At 42.5% G+C, this 13,810-nt stretch overlaps 1 protein-coding gene across 8 annotated transcripts; it reads right to left on the bottom strand.

Annotated features, from left to right (window-relative positions):
* Positions 1-5,957: 5,957 nt before the first annotated feature.
* On the bottom strand, positions 5,958-13,695 carry LOC118386276 (epithelial-stromal interaction protein 1-like). 8 transcript variants are annotated; one of them, XR_004826179.2, is made up of 7 exons: positions 13,051-13,695; positions 12,483-12,541; positions 12,266-12,303; positions 12,135-12,198; positions 11,839-11,941; positions 7,448-7,531; positions 5,958-6,444 (listed from the first exon to the last, which is right to left on the bottom strand). XR_004826179.2 is itself a non-coding variant. In XM_035773896.2 (7 exons), the coding sequence occupies exons 1-5, from the start codon at positions 13,128-13,130 to the stop codon at positions 11,843-11,845; spliced, it is 336 nt and encodes a 111-aa protein (XP_035629789.1). In that variant the 5' UTR covers positions 13,131-13,695; the 3' UTR covers positions 5,958-6,444; positions 7,448-7,531; positions 11,839-11,842. The 8 variants fall into 8 exon arrangements, 6 of the variants coding, with proteins under 6 accessions (XP_035629789.1, XP_035629791.1, XP_052378463.1 ...); XM_035773896.2 differs by having other exon boundaries at positions 12,135-12,194; XM_035773898.2 differs by lacking the exon at positions 11,839-11,941 and adding an exon at positions 12,886-12,973 and having other exon boundaries at positions 12,135-12,194; positions 13,051-13,453.
* Positions 13,696-13,810: the final 115 nt, after the last annotated feature.

Raw genomic sequence — 13,810 nt, 5'->3', positions numbered from 1 at the left:
TCCACAGTGGTTGAGTTGGGGTGGCATGGGAAACCAAACCCCACAACATCTAGCTTAGTGCTGTGAAATGGCTCGTGCACACACGCAAAGCAGCCAGCTCTCAATCACACAGCATGCCAGCTCATTCACCACTCTCTCTCTCTGACATAATCACACTGACAGCTTGGCTCAGAGACACCAGAATGTCAAACTGAATGGCAAAGAATTTTACTCCCTTACTGGCACATTGTAATTAATGGTACCCAGTGTACAAGTGTGTGTAAATGTTTGTGTGCGCATGCGTGTGGGTCTTACCGGTCTCCTCTCGCCACTCTGAGGTGTTGTGTGCTGGGTCAGGGAATGTGAAGGTGTCCTCTGGTCTGGAGGTCTGGCTATGGGTCTATCAGACTCTGCTGTCTTCTTCCACCGGCCACAAGGGGGAGCTGTACCTCCATCTGCCCCTATCCAACCCCTGTGCCCCCACCCTGCAGTCGGTCCAATAAGGCTGATATCCCCCTGCAACAACACATAATCACTTGTGTATTATAAAATGTTTGAATGTTTTTCTGGAATGTATTCAGTACGTTTCTATGCTAATGTTTGTAATGCTGCAAGCCACACCTCCTTTACAGGTATCAATAAATAATATCAGAAAACTACAGGCCATCCAGCCAACTGCTGGATCAAAATATACAAGGGATGTCTAAACAGATAACTCAACAATTAAATTATGTTTTTATCATTATTGTAAATAGGTGCACATCTTCTCAATTCGCTCCTCCTCTCCTCCTGAGCTCTCTCTTTATCTCCCAAGATGTCACTCTGAGGGGAAGAACATGAGAGCGAGAGACTAACACACAGAGAGAGGAGAGGAAGACAGAGAGAAAAATCAGTCAGAAAGACAAGAAAGAGAAAGAGAGAGAGAGAGAGAGAGAGAGAGAGAGAGACAGACAGACAGACAGACAGACAGACAGACAGACAGACAGACAGACAGACAGACAGACAGACAGACAGAGAGAGGGAGAGAGGGGGGCAAAGGGGACTAAACCTGTCAATCTAAAGGTATCTCATACAGCATCAAAGGCTATTGACATCAAAGGCTGAACTCTAACAATAGTGCTGATAACAATATTTACAATAACAGCAACTAGGGTTAATATTTGACTTAAAGACTTGTATCTCCTAGTATGGCTCTTCATAAAGCCATATTATGAGTACTAGACTGATGCAACAATAATCATAGACTGATAAATGTTGTGGCTGAACTGTTAGTTGATCGACTAGAACTGCTTTGTATACTGGAGTGTAGTTTGATGCTTTGATTTCTGCTTAGGCTACATTCACAGTTAACATGTTAGCAATGGTTTGTTTCCTGCCTAGTTAACATATAGTCAACATATGTGTGTTAACTGTAAGTCATTTTGGGAAAAACCATCTGGCCATTGACCATATCCTTATATCATTGTAAATGTACAATAAATTAGATTAAAAATATATATATATTTGACAAGGTACCTTCATCCTCTGTTCCCCCTTCTTCAGCTGTCTTGCTGTGTTCTCCTCCTCTCTCCTCCCCACCCCTCCCTGTACTCCTGGACTCAAGGAGTCAGGTGGTCAGAAGGAGAGGAACACAAGGAAGCGGGTAGTGGAGAGGGTGGGGTGTTCTGGGGGAGTTGTGGCATGTAGTCTGTGGGACCATGAACCTTTAGCTCCCACTTTCCTATTGTGGGATGGTTATTTGTAATGTCTATCAATGCTATTAAATGACTATGATTGAAAAAAGAAGAAGAAAAAAAGACAAGGAAAGAAATACGCCAAAAAGAGAAGAAAAAAAGACAAGGAAAGAAATACGCCAAAAAGAGAAGAAAAAAAGACAAGGAAAGAAATACGCCAAAAAGAGAAGAAAAAAAAGACAAGGAAAGAAATACGCCAAAAGAGAAGAAAAAAGACAAGGAAAGAAATACAAAAGAGAAAAAAAAGACAAGGAAAGAAATACGAAAAAATAAAAAAAAGAGAAGAAAAAAAAGACAAGGAAAGAAATACGCCAAAAGAGAAGAAAAAAAGACAAGGAAAGAAATACGCCAAAAAGAGAAAAAAAAGACAAGGAAAGAAATACGCCAAAAGAGAAGAAAAAAAAGACAAGGAAAGAAATACGCCAAAAGAGAAAAAAAAAAGACAAGGAAAGAAATACGCCAAAAGAGAAGAAAAAAGACAAGGAAAGAAATACGCCAAAAAGAGAAGAAAAAAGACAAGGAAAGAAAGAAAAAAAAGACAAGGAAATAATACCAAAAGAGAAGAAAAAAGACAAGGAAAGAAATACGCCAAAAAGAGAAGAAAAAAGACAAGGAAAGAAATACGCCAAAAAGAAGAAAAAAAGACAAGGAAAGAAATACGCCAAAAGAGAAGAAAAAAGACAAGGAAAGAAATACGCCAAAAGAGAAGAAAAAAAGACAAGGAAAGAAATACGCCAAAAGAGAAGAAAAAAAGAAATACGCAAGGAAAGAAATACAAAGAAGAAGAAAAAAAGGAAAGAAATACGCCAAAAAGAAAGAAAAAAAAGACAAGGAAAGAAATACGCCAAAAAAAAAGACAAGGAAAGAAATACGCCAAAAAGAGAAGAAAAAAAGACAAGGAAAGAAATACGCCAAAAAGAGAAGAAAAAAAAGACAAGGAAAGAAATACGCCAAAAAGAGAAGAAAAAAAGACAAGGAAAGAAATACGCCAAAAAGAGAAGAAAAAAAAGACAAGGAAAGAAATACGCCAAAAAGAGAAGAAAAAAAGACAAGGAAAGAAATACGCCAAAAAGAGAAGAAAAAAAAGACAAGGAAAGAAATACGCCAAAAAGAGAAGAAAAAAAGACAAGGAAAGAAATACGCCAAAAAGAAAAAAGAAAAAAAAATACGAAAGAGAAGAAAAAAAAGACAAGGAAAGAAATATGCCAAAAGAGAAGAAAAAAGACAAGGAAAGAAATACGCCAAAAAGAGAAGAAAAAAAAAAGACAAGGAAAGAAATACGCCAAAAGAGAAGAAAAAAGACAAGGAAAGAAATACGCCAAAAAAGAAGAAGAAGAAAAAAGACAGAAAAATATGACAAGGAAAGAAAAAAAAGACAAAAAGAAATACGAAGAAAAAAAAGACAAGGAAAGAAATACGCCAAAAGAGAAGAAAAAAAGACAAGGAAAGAAATACGCCAAAAAGAGAAGAAAAAAGACAAGGAAAGAAATACGCCAAAAAGAGAAGAAAAAAGACAAGGAAAGAAATACGCCAAAAAGAGAAGAAAAAAAAGACAAGGAAAGAAATACACCAAAAGAGAAGAAAAAAAAAGACAAGGAAAGAAATACGCCAAAAGAGAAGAAAAAAGACAAGGAAAGAAATACGCCAAAAGAGAAAAAAAAAGACAAGGAAAGAAATACGCCAAAAAGAGAAGAAAAAAAGACAAGGAAAGAAATACGCCAAAAAGAGAAGAAAAAAAAGACAAGGAAAGAAATACGCCAAAAAGAGAAGAAAAAAAGACAAGGAAAGAAATACGCCAAAAAGAGAAGAAAAAAAGACAACAACAAAAAAGACGTTTTCAAGCAAAAAAATATATTTGCAAAGTAAAATAATAATAAATGTTTTGATAACAAAAAAGAGTCCCCCAAATGTGGGGGTGGTGGGTTTAAAAAGGCCTCTGCTTCAACACAGGCAGAGAGAGAGGGAGAGAGAGAGAGAATGTGAGAGATAGACAGAGATCTACTTCACTTGCTTTGGCAATGTAAACATATGTTTCCCATGCAATAAAGCCCCTTAAATTGAAATTGAATAGAGAGTGAAAGAGTGAGAGAGAGCGAGGGGGAATCTGAAAGGATGAAGGGATACAGTATGTTGTGTGTTGGAGTCAGGCTCTCTGTCCTCAGACTCCTCTGGGGAGTGCACACACTCCTCACTAAAGGACATGAGAATATTAGTCTGCCGTCTCTGATAGAACAACAAATCCCCCAGTAACACTGTAGAGACCACATCAACCACACTCTCTTCCCCCGGCTCTCCCCTTCCTGTTCGGAGTCTTTGATCACTGTGTCTGTGACGTTGTTTTAGCTTGGATGGATCCTGTACTGTAGTCTGGAGCACCTCCAGAGGACTAGTTCAGTGGAGAGTGAAGCAGGAACACACACAGACATCCTGACACACCTTCACTACACTCTTAGAAAAAAGGGTTCCAAAAGAGTTCTTTGGCTGTCCCAAGAGGAGAACCATTAGGGTACCACCCTTTTGGGTTCCATGTAGAGCCCTCTGTGAAAAGGGTTCTACATGGAACAAGAAAGGGTTCTACTTTGAACCAAAAGGGTTCTACCTGGAACCAAAATAATTATTCAAATGGTTATCCTATGAGGACAGCCAAATAACTATTTTAGGTTCCAGATAGCACCTTTTTTCTAAGAGTGTACCATGTTCTCAGAGAAAACCAGTAGAGAATATATGAATAGAATGTAGGATCTCTACTACTACACACATTACTCCGTTTGTCTGTCTGTCTGACTGTCTCCACAGAGCTGACAAGGGTATTGTAACCTACTGTAGTGATGTTACTGTTATTTTGGGTTCTACTACACTTCAGTGAGAGGAATCCCCCTTTCTCTTCTGGTAACCCTCTTTCCCTATCCTCTTTCTCTCTCTCCCTCCCTCCCTCCCTCCCTCCCTCTCCTCTCTCTCTCTCTCTCTCTCTCTCTCTCTCTCTCTCCCTCTCTCCCTTCCTCTCTCTCTCCCTCCCTCCCTGCCTCCTCTCTCTCTCTCTCTCTCTCTCTCTCTCTCTCTCCCTCTCTCTCCCTCTCTCCCTCCCTCCCTCCCTCCCTCCCTCCCTCCCTCCCTCCCTCCCTCCCTCCCTCCCTCCCTCTCTCTCTCTCCCTCCCTCCCTCCTCTCTCTCCCTCCCTCCCTCCCTCCCTCCCTCCCTCCCTCCCTCCCTCCCTCCTCTCTCCCTCCCTCCCTCCCTCCCTCCCTCCTCTCTCTCTCTCTCTCTCCCTCCCTCCCTCCCTCTCCCTCCCTCTCTCCTCTCTCCCTCCCTCCCTCCCTCCCTCCTCTCTCCCTCCCTCCCTCTCTCTCTCTCTCTCTCTCTCTCCCTCCCTCCCTCCCTCCCTCTCTCTCTCTCTCCCTCCCTCCCTCCCTCCTCCCTCCCTCTCTCCCCTCCTCTCTCTCTCTCCCTCCCTCCCTCCCTCCCCCTCTCTCTCCCTCCCTTCCTCCCTCCCTCTCTCTCTCTCCCCTCCCTCCCTCCCTCCCTCTCCCTCCCTCCCCTCTCTCTCTCTCTCTCTCTCTCCCTCCCTCCCTCCCTCCCTCCCTCCCTCCCTCCCTCCCTCCCTCCCTCTCTCTCTCTCTCTCTCTCTCTCTCTCTCCCTCCCTCCTCTCTCTCTCTCTCTCCCTCCCCCTCCCCTCCCTCCCTCCCTCTCTCTCTCTCTCCTCCCTCCCTCTCTCTCTCTCTCCCTCCCCCTCTCCCTCCCTCCTCTCTCCTCCCTCCTCTCTCTCTCTCCTCTCCCTCTCTCTCTCCCCTCCCCCTCTCCCTCCCTCCTCTCTCCCTCCCTCCCTCCCTCCCTCTCTCCCTCCCTCTCCCTCCCCCCTCCCTCCCTCCCTCCTCCCTCCTCTCTCCTCTCTCTCTCTCTCTCCCTCCCTCCCTCCCCCTCCCTCCCTCCCTCCCTCCCTCCCTCCCTCCTCTCCTCCCTCCTCTCTCTCTCCCTCCCTCCCTCCCTCTCTCTCTCTCCCTCCCTCCCTCCCTCCCTCCCTCCCCCTCCCTCCTGGCACTGCTAACTCTCACAATAATGTGAGGAATAATGGAAAAGAGAATAACTTGTCCAACAATGAGAAAAGCCACACACGAAAACATTTCCCTTGTCTGTCTATCTACCACAGGAGCTGCGTGTGCCAAAAGTATTTGCTTTTAAATATACGGAAGTATCAAAAGTAAATGTAAAAATTGTTTCAAATTCCTTATATTAAGCAAACCAGACGGCAACATTTTTAAATTGTATTTATTTATGGATAGCCAGGGGCACACTCCAACATTCAGTCATCATTTACAAATGAAGCATGTGTTTAGTGAGTCCGCCAGATCAGGGGCAGTAGAGATAGCCAGGGATGTTCTCTTGATAAGTGTGTGAATTATACCATTTTCCTGTCCTGCTAAACTGTCAACATGTAACGAGTACTTTTGAGTGTCAGGGAAAATGTATGATGTAAAAAGTAGATTATTTTCTTTAGGAATGTAGTGAAGTAAAACTTGTCAAATATATAAATAGTAAAGTACAGATACCCCAAAAACCTACTTAAGTAGTACTTTCAAGTATTTTTACTAAAGTACTTTACACCACTGGTTGCCACATAATACCGTTGTCGGTCGGTACAGTATGAAACCCCTCCCTAACAACACATACTCAAACCCTGCCCTGGGGCCCTTCTTTTCTGCTCTCCTCTGTCTGCAGCATCACCATGACACAACACCTGAAACCAGAGGAAACATGAACAGTATTATTATTAGCACACTAAATGTTACTAATAGTATGTTACACACATTGAGCTATGATGCTTGTGGTCTGTCTATCCTTCCTCCCCAGGTAGATTGATTGGTTGTTATGGAGCTGGTTGACATAGCAACCTGGATGACATAGCAACCTGGATGACATAGCATGGATGACCTCTGTGATTGGCAGGTCTTCCTGCATCCTCGTCTCTCATTGGCTGACAGCCTGGCTTCCTTCCAGGTACTTTCACAGGAACTATGCAGGTTATTCCACCCTTGGTCTCTATGTAGACTCCTGCTCTCTCCTCTCTCCCTTCATTTCGCTCTCTCTCTCTTTCTATCTCTATCCATCTCTATGTACTTTCTGTGAACTCTGGGAAGTCCCTTGAACTCTGTGAGCCTCTCAGCCCACTAACTCCCTTCCTCTAACCATCAAATTCTGAAAATAGGGGGGTGATAGAGAGAGATGGAGAAACAGCTAGGAAGAGGAGTGTGAGGGTAAAGAAAGAAAGACAGACACAGAGATTAAGGGAGATAGAGACAGAAATTGCAAGGTTTCTAGTGCGTATTTATTTATACTTACTCAAATGCAATCATACCCTCCAAAGCCCCTCTGTGCCCTGGCTCTCTCTAACACACACACACACACACACACACACACACACACACACACACACACACACACACACACACACACACACACACACACACACACACACACACACACACACACACACACACACAGTGTCCTCTGGCTCTGACCAGTGGATAATAGTAGCGGTACTCTCCCTGGGCTGGGCTAGACCAACCGTTCTGGGGCTGAGTTTATCACCACTCCACCCCAATTGATGAGAGCGCTAGAGCATGTTTACTAACGGATCAGACGGATCCATTGGTATAAATTATCCCCCAGCCTCACAGCCACAGCTCCGAGACAGGCCTGAACCCAGGGCCCTGTCGAGGATACACACACAGCAGTCTTACCAAGGGTGATGTGTGTGAGGCACTAGTCGATGCCACTGGAGCTGCGTCTGACCTCTCCACCCTCTGAACGAGCTGCTCTGTCCTCTTGAAGAACATGCACACACACACACACACACACACACGTTACAGCTGTGAAATCACTGTGATTTCTGCAGACACTCCTGATTCTCCCCACAGCAGGATGTTGTTTAAGTTTGTTTGTCCTGGTCTGACTATTACTGTCCTCATCCTTTTTCCTATCCTCTGTCCCATCTCTTTCTGTAGGGTCTGATAGTCTGTTCTCTGTAACCTCCTATCCTCTCTCTACCCCTGAACTCTAGCCTGCTCCCACTGTCTGTAGTGTTTCTACATGTTTGTATTGTACAGTTCTCCAAGTGTGTTGTTGTGCCATGTTAGTTGTTCTCGGGCCAGTGGTGAGACATCAAACAGAACTGTTCCTCCAGAGGGGTTTGTTCGAGTAGTCAAGGTTCCAAAACAAAACTGTGTGTGGTGCTTTAGGGCTCGTGGTTCATATTAGTATGCTTTTAGAGAAGAGATGCCTGCATATGACACTCTGTACTTTCAAATAAACATCCATTAAAGTGCAATGTTTCTGCTTTATACTGATTGTTTTTTCTCCTACGCACCTACAATAATACAGTGGATTCCGAAGTATTCAGACACCTTCCCTTTTTCCACATTATTACGTTACAGCCTTCTTCTAAAATGATTTTTTAAAATCCCTCATCAATAGGCACGCAGTACCGCATAACGACAAAGCAAAAACTTATTTTTTTTACTGCAAACGTATAAAAAGTCAAACATTTACATAAGTATGAGACTTGAAATTGAGCTCAGGTGCATCCTGTTTCCATTGATCATCCTTGACATGTTTCTACAACTTGGAGTCCACCTGTGGTAAATTCAATTGATTGGACATGATTTGGAAAGGCACACACCTGTCTATATAAGGTCCCACAGTTGACAGTGCACGTTAGAGCAAAAACCAATGAGGTCGAAGGAATTGTCCGTAGAACTCAGAGACAGGATTGTGTCGAGGCACGGAGCTGGGGAAGGGACCAAAACATTTCTGCACCATTGAAGGTCCCTAAGAACATAGGCCCTCCATCATTCTTAAATGGAAGAAGTTTGGAACCACCAAGACTCTTCCTAGAGCTGCCTGCCTGGCCAAACTGAGCAATCGGGGGAGAAGGGCCTTTGTCAGGGAGGTGACCAAGAACAGATGGTCACTCTGACAGAGCTCCAGGGTTCCTCTGTGGAGATAGGAGAACCTTCCAGAAGGACAGCCATCTCTGCAGCACTCCACCAATCAGGCCTTTATGGTAGAGTGGCCAGATGGAAACCACTCCTCAATAAATAGCACACGACAGCCCGTCTTGGAGTTTGCCAAAAGGGACTTAAAGGACTTTCAGACCATGAGATTGGTCTGAAGAAACCAAAGATGAACTCTTTGGCCTAAATGCCAAGCATCACGTCTGGAAGAAACCTGGCACCATCCCTACGTTGAAGCATGGTGGTGCCAGCATCATGCTGTGTGGATATTTTTCAGTGGCAGGCACTGGGAGACTAGTCAGGATCGAGCCAAAGATGAACGGAGCAAAGGACATAGAGATCCTTGAAGAAAACCTACTCCAAAGCGCTCAGGATCACAGACTGAGGCGAAGGTTCACCTTCCAACAGAACAACGATCCTAAGCACACAGCCAATACAATACAGGAGTGGCTTCAGGACAAGTCTCTGAATTGGCTTGAGTGGCCCAGTCAGAGCCCGAACTTGAACCTGATCGAACATCTCTGGAGAGACCTGAAAATAGCTGTGCGGTGGCAACACTCCCCATCCAACCTGACAGAGCTTGAGAGGATCTGCGGAGAAAAATTGGAGAAACTCCACAAATACAGATGTACTTGTAGCTTCATACCCAAGAAGACTCAAGGCTGTTATCGCTGCCAAATGTGCTTCAACAAAGTAAAGGATCTGAATACTTATTTTTATTTTACCTTTATTTAACTAGGCAAGTCAGTTAAGAACAAATTCTTATTTTCAATTACGGCCTAGGAACAGTGGGTTAACTGCCTGTTCAGGGGCAGAACAACAGATTTGTACCTGCTCAGCTCGGGGATTTGAACTTGCAACCTTCCGGTTACTAGTCCAACGCTCTAACCACTTTTTGTTATGCAATTTTCACAAGTATGTGGTACATCACAACTCTTGGTACAAAACTAAAAACAAATCATCAAAAAGGCAGTTGTTTCAAAACTCTTAAGCACATTTTCAACTGACTAAGTAAAACACACGAAATCATACAGTCCCTTTTTTTCACCAAACTTAATCAGTGTTTCATCTAGAAATACATGTTTCCCATTGCAGTACATGTTAATATAAAATGTAAAAAAGAATTGCCATATGCAATGCTCACATTACTTTTGATGTGATTCTCTTATCTTTTGTTAAAATACATTTTACTGTTACATAAGCCGACGGCTCTTAATTCATAATCACTTAAACGTTTGGTAAACCTATAGATTTGACATGTAAACTGTTTTGTCTTCTACAGATTTTGAGAACTAGTTTGATGACTATTATTTTACTTCACAGTAAAAAAAATATGGGATATTTACAAGATCAGAGATGTACTGTATGTTACAAACCAAAGTGTCTTGGTCAGGTACGCAGATTAGCAGATGTTACAGCAGGTGCAGCAAAATGCTTGTGTTTCTAGCTCCTACAGTGCAGTAATAGAATATAATACCAATTATCCAGAAAGTCCTAAACAAGAAAGAAATGCATCCCCTATACAGTAAACATGCATCCAAAATGAAGTTGCTGGGGTATTTTTGATGGGGGTGGGGGATCACATTGCTTTATTGAAATGATATTGCCCGATATAGAGGTCTAAGGCACTGCATCTCAGTGCAAGAGGCGTCACTACAGTCCCTGGTTTGATTCCAGGCTGTATCACATACACCACGGTAGTCCCATAGGGTGGTGCACAATTGGCCCAGCGTCGTCCAGGTTTGGCCGGGGAAGGCCGTCATTTTAAACAAGAATTTGTTCTTAACTGACTTGCCTAGTTAAATAAAGGTTCAATAAATAAAAATACAATTTGGTATGTGACCCCAGTGGGAATTAAACCCACAATTCTGGGGTTGCCAGTGTCATGCTCTAATGAACTGAGCCACAGACATGACCACTACAATAAATATGTACAATACAATTACTATACAGGTAGAAGATCCCCATGAGCGTACCACCCACTTACAGGCATTGGATGAGGCATGCAATGATTTCAATCCAGACCAATGTAAGGCTTGGATTCACCATGCCAAAAGATGTTTCCCCTGGTGCATGAAAAATGTGGATATTTAATGCGATTTTGATGAGAACCTATGGCCAAATGCTCAAGACAAGCTTGATGCAAACTAGTGCCTGCTAAACATTATGCTTCTTTCAAATGAGTTTGCTATTGGATTAACTGGATTATTAAAATAACTAAATTGAGAAGATATCATTATGTTCTGTTTTGGTAATTAAACCAATGTACTCATTATAAACAAATATTTTGGATCAATGGTTGTATCATGAAAGATGTCTATAAACAAAATTAATGCACAATGAAATGTTTGAATGCAAGACTGGCTTTGAAAATTCACCACATATTTATGAAAATGGTACCAGAGTTATTAAAATAAACTGTAGGAAAGCTCTGTCAGTATTAACCAGAGAGAGCCAGCCAAATATGTATTTTTTATTTATTTTTTTACCCCTTTTTCTCCTTGTCCCATTGCTGCAACTCTCCTACGGACTCAAGAGAGGCAAAGGTCAAGAGCCATGCGTCCTCCAAAACACGACCCTGCCAAGCCGCACAGCTTCCTGACACTCTTAGCCTGGAAGCCAGCCGCACCAATGTGTCAGAGGAAACACCGTCCAGCTGCCGACCAGGGTCAGCTTGCAGGAGCCCAAGGAGTCACTTGAGCGCAATGGACAAGGAAGTCCTGGCTGGCCAACCCCTCCCATAACCTGTACAACACTGGGACAATTGCTCGCAGCCTCACGCAGCCTCATGTGTCTCCCAGTCATGGCCAGCTGTGACACAGCCTGGGATCGAACCCGTGTCTATAGTGACACCTCCTTAGACCACTGCGACACTCAGGAGGCCAGGTCCAAGCATGTCAAACAGCTCTCTCTGCTATAACATGTAATTCATGGGAACTCTCCTATGGGTGTGGATACCTTTTTCTCCGTCTCTCTCTTTCTCTCTCATTCAATCACCATATCTAGGATTGTTTCAGTGTGCCAGCTGTCTGCAGTGACCTCTATTGGCTTGAAATGGTATTACAGAGAGAATACCAAAAGAACAATACAGTGACAGTAAATAAGTGATTTATTTGTACATTGCTAACACTCTCTGACGTTCTCCTGCTGTTTAGCCTTCATCCTCTCATACTCCTTTTCCTCTGCCTGTCTCCGTTGCCGGTTCATCTCCTCTTTTCTCAGCTTAACACACAACACAAGTAGACAATTTACTAATTCTGTCTGTTAAAGGCTATTTAGAAGGCATCATTAAAAGATGAGTAGAATGTGAGTGTTTTACATTCCATGCCCATTGCACAAGTGGGATGGTATATACAATTTCTCTGGACATAATCTAATAATTAAGTCTTTACTTTAAAATGTGACGATGGAATACCTGTTTCTGCAGTTTAGCCTGGCTTAACTCCACCAGGTGCCTCTCCCTGGCCTCACAGTACTGCCTTATACAGATACATGTATTAGAAGATTATATTATTCATGTGTGCGTGCGTGCATACGTGTGTGTACCTCGCTTCTCTGTATGTTCTCCTCTTCTTTCTGAACCACTGCAGGTTTAGACAGGATGGTGAGTACATTACAATATTTTATTACTACTACTATTACCGGTAACAAGACTAGAGGGAGGGATGGAGGGAAGGAGGGGTAATAGAGGTATACTGTACATGGAGGTGTGGAGGAAGGGATAGATGGGGAGATATCATAACAATGCTATGATGAGACTTACTCATGTGTAGTTTACTCCGTCGCGATTCAATGGGTGATATCATGGTGAACCCATCTGAACTAGGTGAGAGGGAGGAGAGAGAGGGTAATGTAAATGCCTCCCCCTACTTAGACATTTAATAAGCCTCATAATCTTAAATGCCAAGGGGGTTTACCAGTCCAGAGGTGTGGTACTGAAACTCATTAACGCATGCACACACTGTTCTTGTACACCCAAAAATAACAAAAACGTTTGTCAATGTGCGCATACGGACACCTATCCCTTCCCCATCATTGGAACCAGAAATACTGGAATATTATGACGGGAAAGGAGCATAAAACGAAACTGTATGCGGAATGTAATGTTATATACTTATTTAATATAATAATTTATCTTCCATAATTTTTACATAAGAATACATCACCTGATACATTTTTCGCCCTTTTTTTGATACTGCAGTTGAAGAAGATAATATTATATCCGTAATATCCCGAATGACTATTGGATGTCCCCTTGAAACATTTGAAAACATAGCTGTTACGGAATAAGTCAATAATGAAGATAGATATATTGTGGCTAGCCTACTCACTGTCGAGGCTGAGTTTTATCCTGCTGTGTTTGCGTTGTCAGGTGGGTTAGCATTGGCATCGCCGGGTCCGTGCCATTCATTATTTTCCAACTGTCTACTGTTCTCTGATTAGCTCCTGAATTTGTATAATTTATTATATTATTCCTCTAATACCCCTGGTAGTCCATTACAGCCTATATCCTACCGACTTGCCTTATCAGTAAAACACCGGTGTAGTTATTGGACGTCCCCTGTGGCAAACACGTGTATTGAAAAAAAAAAAAAATACAAGAAAACACTAACAAATAATTACAAAAAATGAAGAAAAAAATAAAATAACAACAAGTGTATTGGGAACTTCTCTATCCAAAAACGAGCATCACCCATAGATGTTTATTTTTTATTTTTTTATTGAACCTTTATTTAACTAGGCAAGTCAGTTAAGAACAAATTCGAATTTTAAAAAGACGGCCTTCCCCTGCCAAACCCTCCCCTAACCGGGACGTCACTGGGACAATTGTGCGCCGCCCTATTGAACAGCCCAACGCGTTATGAAAGTTTATCATAATCTTTTTATTTTTACAACGGAAGCATAATCGTAATATATATATATATAACAGTAATAGCCTAATTCAACCTTTTTCATAATCAATGTTAGGCAAGAATACAATTCCCTTGGAGCAAATAGAAAATGTATTAGGCTACTGCCATCTATGCGAATTATCCCACTATGTAACCTATATATGTTGTAACATTTAATTAGTTTGTTTTTATGTGGTTC

Source organism: Oncorhynchus keta, chromosome 7, assembly GCF_023373465.1.
Source record: "Oncorhynchus keta strain PuntledgeMale-10-30-2019 chromosome 7, Oket_V2, whole genome shotgun sequence".
Taxonomy (NCBI): domain Eukaryota; kingdom Metazoa; phylum Chordata; class Actinopteri; order Salmoniformes; family Salmonidae; genus Oncorhynchus; species Oncorhynchus keta.
Note: the sequence above shows the minus strand (reverse complement) of the source record. Positions and strands in the feature narration are given on the sequence as shown.